The 8,688-nt window shown below is 42.2% G+C and overlaps 1 protein-coding gene across 3 annotated transcripts in view; it reads right to left on the bottom strand.

Moving 5' to 3' along the window:
* Window positions 1-1,094, bottom strand: part of Stard9 (StAR related lipid transfer domain containing 9) — an 89,977-nt gene extending 88,883 nt beyond the window's left edge. For all 3 annotated transcript variants that reach the window (XM_048459616.3, XM_087911269.1, XM_087911272.1), the window contains exon 1: window positions 950-1,094. In XM_048459616.3, the coding sequence (XP_048315573.3) occupies window positions 950-996 (47 nt within the window). In that variant the 5' untranslated portion in view covers window positions 997-1,094. The remainder of the gene's footprint in view (window positions 1-949) is intronic.
* Window positions 1,095-8,688: the final 7,594 nt, after the last annotated feature.

Raw genomic sequence — 8,688 nt, forward strand, 5'->3', positions numbered from 1 at the left:
TTTCTGTCATAGGAGACAAAGTGTTTCTTGACCTCTGTGTACTGGACATTGAAGATTTTTTTCTACAATAAATCCCAAGACATGTCATCTGGTATAGATCCACACTCTGCCAATCTTCTCGCCCATCACTCCCTGCTTCTATCCATGCACGTGTCCAAGGCTCCCATCTACACCCTAACAGCCTAAATTTACTTCCTCTTTCTGTTCTTTAGAGAGCTCTGCACTTTCCCCTACCTGTCAGAAAACTCAAAGATCTTTCAGAACAGTTCAGACATCAACCCTTGTGCAAAGCTTTCTCTGACTTCCCGAGTGGGAGAGAATGAAATATGCAGTTCCACACTGGTAGCCTCAAGGGCTGAGAGGTGCGGAATGAGGCCCATGCACAAGGAACTAGCACTGAGGAGCGACTTCCCCTTCCCATGTGGCAGTTCTGTTCTTAAATCACGTCAGCTGTTGAGCACAGATTGAAATCACAGTCTCTCTGGGCCTCAATTCCCCTCCCATATCTCGACAATTCTTTGTCCTAAGTCCCCACAAAGGAATCCCATGTATATATGTATATGTATATATGAACACACTCTCCAGTCCTCTCAGGTCCTCCCGGGTCACCATGAGGAGTGGAGACTGCCCACCTCTTTGCACCTCCTCACGTCACGATGCATGAGAAAGACCCTACTAAGTGAACCAAGACCCGAGCCAGGGTCCCTAGAAACTCTTGTTGGCAAGATGCCAGGGACATGTAGAAAGGGCAGCAACTTCTGGAGGCACGCAGGAACCGCTATCTCCTAGGACGCGACGGGAAAGCTCGACTTGAAGCCCTGTCCCTCCCAGCCTTCATGGCTTCTGGACCCTGAGCCCTCGGGGCACTGTGAGTCTGACTTTTCTCTGGGTATCTCGCTCTCCTCTCAGTTCACTTGACGCCTCAAGCGCCCCCTCCTGCCAGACTTACCGCTTGCTGAGAGGCCGGACCCTCACGGCCACCTGCACATTCGCCATCCCTCCTCCACAGCCCAAGACCCGCACAGCGGTCTGGCGGAAGCATCCCTGGCCGGCGTCCAGCGAACAGACCCAGCCACAGGCACAGCAACCACAGACTGCCCCGCCCGCCCCACGCGCCTCCCGACTGCAGCCCCAGCTCCGCCCGAGGGGGCGGGGCCCGCTGAGCTTCAACCAATCCTGACGAGTATGGGCGGGAGAACGCGCGGGCCGCTCCGCCTCTCTCCCGCCCACCTCCCCGGACACTCCCGCCCAAGTTCGAGCCAACGCCCGACGGAGGCGGAGCTCGCCTAGCCTTGGCCAATCCTGAGACGGGGGGGTGCGCTTCCTCGCCTCGCTCCACCCTCTCCACCGCCTCGGACAGCCCCGCCCAAGTGTGAGCCACCGCCTGACAGGGGCGGAGCCCGCGCAGCCTCCCGCCAATTCTGAGAGACGTGGGCCGGGCCACTACGTCTGGCACCTCCTTAGACTCCCCTCGCGTGCTGAGGCACTTACTTTGTTCTAAGATTTGTTGGCAAAGTTTTTGGTTAATACTCGAAAGTTCATGAAGAAAATTACTAAATACGCTAAATATTGTTTTTTACCCTATTGGTCTGAGAGGTCAAAACTGGTGCAAAATTTTAGGAGCAAAACTAAGGTACCGCCTTTTGTGAAGGCTGAGGCAGGATTATTATTGAGTTCAAGGTCAACCTGGGCAGTACAGGTGATTGGAGGTCAGCATGGAGTGCAGCGTGAAATCCTGTCTCCAAACAATGAATGAAATGGGCAAAGCAAATGAGTTTGCAGTTACAAGCAGGGTTTAATGAGGAATGTTGTTGTTGTTTCGCGTTGTTGTCTGTTTCTCTAACTTCCTAGCAAGTGTCTCTTTACTGCCCTGGAATGTCACCGCCACCCTAGCAGTATTTATAACATAGAATAAATGCTGTCTCTACCTGTAAAACCTCAAGCCCAGCTTGAAGGTGAAGGGGCCAAAACCCCTTCCTGATCAGTGGCGCTATGTGGAGTTGGATGCCAGCCACATAGGAAGCTCCAGTATCACACTACAACAAAATAAACAAGGGTCTGTTTCTGATGGTGACAAATTTGTGTCCACTGAAGACTTTTGAGTCTTCATACATCATGATTAGAGAGGAGTGGGTGCAGAGCTAGCCATTACTTAGAGTTTAAAGTACTTTAAAGCAGACTAGGAATCAGTTTTACCAATCACTTTGCTCTCCCACCACAACTTTTGCTACAGGGCTGCTATCCCAAGAAACTGTACATTTTATACCTTGTCTGCCTATTTGGCAAAGGAAGGAAAGTAGCATGCCTTTTATAGTTTGTGTAATGGAGTTGACTTTGCAGGGTGTTTGGAAAAGCTAAACATGTCTGAAGCAGCTCATCTTAGCTCAAACTTTCGCCCTGTTACAGTTGAAAAAAAATGTGTTTCTTTCTTTGTAGTATTATGTTGATTTAAAAATAACCAAGAAGAATTCTCTACCCAGAAAAATACTTTTTGTTTTAAGTATTTTCAAGGCTACCAGGAGGAGAGACAAAGAAAAAAGAGCTAGAGAAAGATAGGAGATGGGGAGGAAGCCTGCCCATGAGCTTACTCGGGTGAGGATGGCAATATAAACACTAATGCGTGAGGGCAGATCTCATGGCAACCCTTTAAACAACAGAGAGACTGGAGCATGATCTTCATATGGCTATTACATAAAATATACTCTTAAAATAGGAATGAACATCATTTCAAGCCAAAATATAAAGAAATCGCTTAAGAGAAAAACTTGAAAAAAAATCTGAAACCCAGTGGTCTGTACCACTTGTCCATGGTGATTCTTCAGGATAAAACAGGAAACAATCACTAAATTAGTATCCCCCAAAGGGTTTTTAAAGAATTGAATTTGCACTTTCTTTTCCCAAAGATGGTCTCTTGGAATGTTTCTCTAGCAGCTTGCATCTTCTGCCAATTTGATTCTCGCACACAGAGCCATGCAGGTGTTGTTCATCATCTACCATCAGTGCTGAGGGGCCGGAGGGGCCACATCACTCCTTACCTGGTTTTTCGGTGGCATGTGAGTCCACTGACATATTTCTCCCAGTACCCAGTACTTGACGGCTTAGGTGCTTGCTTGGTTCCTAGGGGCAGAGACAACCAATAGGAATAACTGTATCCTAAAAATTTGCTAAACGTTCTGTGTCATGGGCACTGGGTGGAGCCGTCAGAGAAATGTGCACCTCTTACATAAACACCAGTGCATCTGTGCCCATTCTAGTTGTCTTCTACTGCCCAGACATAAAAATACTAAAAATCCTACAAACGTGGGTTGAATTTTTCTCTCTAGAGCTGGCATTGGACTGTGGATTTTGGGTTTGTCATAATTTTCCACGGCATTCATTGTGCACTGGCTGTCTGGGAGGGATTGTTTCACCAGACAGACTTTACCAGGGGTGAATTGTCACCTCCTGCCAGTTTTCATGGGTACACTTTGTGGTTGAAAAGATAATTTCCCAACTCACCAATGCTCATAAAGAAACCTCAGAATCCAATGTGCTCGGGTTTATCCTTATTGAACTGGCTTAAAAAAATACTCCTGTGCCGGCCTTGCCTGTGAGACTGCATGGCTACAGACTGGATCTTTACCTTTGGCATTTATAAAAGTCCTGAATGGTCTAGAACCCCAACTTGTTGTTTGGAAGGAACCAATTGAACTTTGCTTTGTGTGATATTTTTCTCTTACGTCTCCCTTAAACATGGTGGTTATCTGGCCATTCACCTAAGCACCTGGGATAGGTTTTAGACAGCTTCCCTAGGATGTAGGTAATCAGTATGTCTCAATGAAGCTTTGTAATATTATTCTTATTTTTAATCATGTTTGCTTTCTTTACACAATTTTATTTTATTGTTTGAAATTAACATATATCATTTTTTATTTTTTCCCTCCAATTCCTCCCATGGACCTTACCTTGATCTCTTTCAAATTCATGGCCTCTGGTTTCTTTTTTCTTAATTTCTTTAATTGTTGTTATACACACATACACAGTACACACACTCCCAAATATATGTGTATACATATTTATATAGGGATATATAGATACATTCCTAAATATATTGATACTACCCACCCAATATAATGTTACTTGTATGGATAATTTCAGGCAGGGCTGACGACTGGTCCTAGATAATCAGTTAGGGAGAAGTTTTTCCCCGAGGAAGACTATTTCTCTCTTTTCAATATTTTTTAGTTGCGTCTAGTCCTTTGTCTAGGGTTGGGGCCCTGTTGAGATTTCCCCCTTCCATGTTGGCATGTCTGTTGATGTCACCCTTGTTCAGGTCTTGTTTAGGGAGTCGTGTTGATGAGACTTCACGGGTGCAGCTTCCCTGCTATTTCCAGGAGGTATAACTTCACAGCAAACATCTCGTTCCTCTGGCTCTTACAGTCTTTCTTTCCCCTCTTCTGTGACTATATTACAAAACAATCTTCCCTAACATGTCTGATTTTTATTTTTTAGACAGGGTTTTACCATGCATCCTTAGCTGGCCTAGAACTCACTATGTGGACCGTGTTGGTCTCAAACTCATAGACATTCACTTGCCCCTGGTTCCTGAGTACAGGCATTGAAGGCTTGTGTCACCATGCCTGACTCTGATAGTATTTATTAAGAAAGAACAGAAACAGTTTTAGAATCTAAGTAGGAAATATAACTTCAGAAATGATTATTCTAAAGAAGAATCCATACACTAATGGCCTAACTGTAGCTTGCATATTAAAGATGAGAAAACATATTTAATAACCACTTAGTACATTAAGGATGACAACATGACAATTACAGTAACTAAATGCCAACAACTCTGGTCTGATTGTTATGTCCCAGAAAAAGTAAAATGATATTAAACACATTTACATGTGCAGGCAGATATTCTGATCAAATATAAAAGTTTCACTTGTTGAAGCTGGAATGAGAATGTCGCCCCATTGGTTCATGGTCCCCTATTGGTGGTGATGTTGGGGGAGGTTATGGAACCTTTAAGTAGTAGAACTTTGATGGAAGAAGGACATCACTTGGGGAGGGTGAGCTTTGAGAGTGTATAGCTGTGCCCTACTTCTTGTGGTCTGTGTTTCCTGTGTGTGGTTAAAATGTGATCTCTCAGCTTCCTGCTCCTGTCTCCGTGGCTTCATCCTTTATGGACATTCATCCCTCTAGAACTATAAGTGCAAATAAACATTCTCTTAATTTGCTTTTGGTCATGGTGTTTTGGTACAGAAACTAAAAGCAACTGATACAGAAGTTGGTACCATAGAGTGAGTTGTTGCTGTGAAAAACCTAGCGCTATGCTCCTTTGAGCCTTGTACTGTGGTGCTGTATTTATGATCCAATAAATAAATAATTTTTAGTGAATGGACAAAGTAAAATAGAAAGAGAACATTAGTGTGAAGTGTATTTTACACAATTACAATTGAAAAGGGCAAAAGATAGTGTAAGTAAATTAAACAGGTAAAAAGTTAACAGGCATATAATTAAAAGCAATGTCTGCTTCAGAGTATATGAACATATAACAGAAGAAAAGAAGCCTTCAAACCCAAGTCCAAAGATAAGTTTCTTTTTTTCTTTAAAATATTTTGGCCCCCTTAGAGACAAGAGTTTCACTCTTGTCCTTATTGGCCCGGAGCTCTCTGTGTAGACCAGGCTGGCCTTGAAAGCAGAGATCTGCTTGCCTCTGCCTCCTGAGAGGAGAGATTAAAGACAATTGCTGCCATTTCCAGGCAAAGAAAAGGTTCTTAATAGAGATAAGAAAAAGGGAAAAAAGGAGGAGAAAGTGGAGGAAGAAGAGGTGGTGGCAAAGGCAAATCGAGCAAAAATCAATCTAGTATTATATCATTGGTAAGCAGAAAATATGAAGAAAATTATAACCAACAAAAGCTGCAGCATATTACCAACTTTAGATATGCCTAGCTTTTTCTTTAGCTTAACATTAAGAAATCTAAGAATGAAAGTGTATATCCCTATATTAAGTCAAGACCCCTAAATTAAATTTTTTAATTCTTCCCACCAGTCTCTATTCTTTAATAAATAACGTATGCAGTTGAAAAAATGTCACATTTTGGTTTAGTAATAGAACATTGAATGTGAGATCAATTACATCTCATCAAAAATGTACTTGTAGCTAATTATTTTCTAAACTTTTATATCAATTAAAAAGGCATCAATCATAGGAAAAATTAAGTCATCCATCATTGACGATAGCAGAACAAATCCAGGTGACTGACAGTACATTCCTAGCAGAAGAACCAAGAAGGTCAAATGAGAGAAACTTATACGTTCTTTGTTGCCCCTTGAGGGTTCTTTGGTTTGTTTATCTTTAAGATTAATGTAACCAGTGACCCCATCTATGGTTGTATCTACAGTTGGAAAAATGACACCAGAACAAAAGGGCCGTCAAAGACACCTCTGAAAGCAGAAACTTTAGCTAATGCTGTAAAACCTACATACACGTAACTATATCAATAAAGTCTGGGGGGGGGGGGTTAAAAATCTAACACAAAAATATCATGGGAGAAAGTACTTTATACATTTATCTCTAGTTAAGTTACTAATGAAAGAAATGCTCAAACTGTTTTCAATCTCTCAAAAACATACACACTTCAACTGCTTTTAGTTCTACCACCTAGAGCAAGAAATCTCAAGTAGTACAGCACATCATTTAACTACAGAGGAGGTGTTGCCTAAGCCGTAGTTTATGTAACTCACTATTGAAATGAACTGGGTGAAATATAAGGCAAATGATGTAAGAAGGCAGCAGACCATCTGACTAGAAGGTGGGCTCAAAGTTCAAAACTAATTGCCCAGTTACTATAGACATCAACTCAGAAGAAATCAAAAACTCTGAGGACAAGCGATCTGGAAAGAGCAAGTCCTATCTGGATACTGCATTTCCATGAGGAAAGGGGTCGCAGTCAGATTCTGATGTGTATCACAGCAACACCCTGATAACGGAACATATTAAACGGAACATATTAAACGGAAAAATTAAAAACATTTTTCCCATAAAAACAGTGGGAAAAATCAATTAGCATAGTAATACTACCAAGGTTCAAACTGCTGACTGAGTTTAGCAAAGGTCTCTGAGAAATGCAAGAACCAGAAGCCTACTCAGATGAGCCAGACAGAAAAACAGAGTTGTGATGATGATCAGGAAGTGAACAAGAGAGTAGCAGCTAAGCATGGACGAGAAACATTGGATGTGCTTCTGCAAAAGCTATGTGCCGGAGCTATGCTTATATTCAGTACATAATCATGACGATGACCGTCTTTAAATGCAGATAAGATTCCAGAACGGGAATTAAAAAGTAGTATTGGTGTTTACTATTTCAGTGTTTTCATCCTGTGATGAGTTATAGCTGTTGGGGTTGGGAGAGGAAGGGAGAGAGAGGGAGGGGTAGAAAAAACCCACTTCAGAAATGTAAGTCCTTGTTCAGATGTGTTTAATGTGCAGGTACACCTTTTTAAAACTTGGATGTAAGCTGCCTAGGTATCCTTTCCTTACAGTCTGTCCTGTATTTCACTAAGATTTATAGCTTTGTTTTTAATATTTCGGTCTTAGGTGCTAGATTAAAATGTGACCAGAAAGACAGTAAACAGGAGAGCTCAAACTAATGGTGAATACAAATACATAAAGATATGATAGAAACATCCAAAAGAAACAATAATAACTTAATAAACATATAACCCAGTAGGAGAATAACCTGGAAAGTGAACAGCATACCTAAGAAATGCTATCACCAAAAGTAACAAATCATGGACAAAATAATCACAGCCTTAGCTTTCTCTGTATTGTCTTATACTAGCATAATCTTAGCAGTCCAAGAACTGCATCACCGGAAATAACCTGCTGTGTAGCTATAACGGCTTATACATTATTACTCCACTGATGTTTTGCACAGGAACTTGCTAAATACAGACTGATCGCTACAACTGCCCTCTTTATTCTTTAGATTTGAGGTTTTCTCTCTGTCTTCTTTCTGAGTCTCTACCTTCTGGTGCTCAGCTCCTTTAATAAGGAAAATGAGAATCCAAAGCTGACCTCCTATCCAGTTTCCCACTCCAAGTCGAGGTTCGCCTGGCTCCGTTTCTCCATTTGGATCAGGACTCTTGCTGGCCACTTTGCCGGTTCCACTCTGGTTCCTAGCAAATGCCAGGCTCACCTGGAGAGCAAGTGAAAAGAAAGGCTCACATCAGAAAAGCAAACCCAGATTACCAAACTCTGCTGAGAAGAGCACCTGAGGTATCTGAGCAGCCCTCCAGGAAACGGAGAGACATCAGTGAAGACAGGGAAGGAAGAGGATGGAGGTTTACTGCAGTTTATCACACTAAGCTTCCTTCCAGAAGGGACAAGAAAGAAAGCCAAGAAAGGACAAAAAAAAAAAAAAAAAAAAAAAAAAAAAGCTATGCCAACTTCATTCAAATTGACAACTTCTGGAGGAGTGCCATCTAATATTTAGAAGTAAGAAGTAATTTATTGGTTCTAGATAAAACTTATCTAGGTTTGGCAGCACAGCGTATTAGCACTGCAGAAGACAGTATAAAGATGCTGAACCTGACCTCAAACAAGTGAGCCCACAGATTACTCAAGGCAGAGCAGCCTCCTACCAAAGTCTGACAACACTCTAAAGCTAAGGTACTTTATCCTCGATTCTACCCTTATTCACC

This window comes from Myodes glareolus, chromosome 10, assembly GCF_982192425.1.
Source record: "Myodes glareolus chromosome 10, mMyoGla1.1, whole genome shotgun sequence".
NCBI lineage: Eukaryota > Metazoa > Chordata > Mammalia > Rodentia > Cricetidae > Myodes > Myodes glareolus.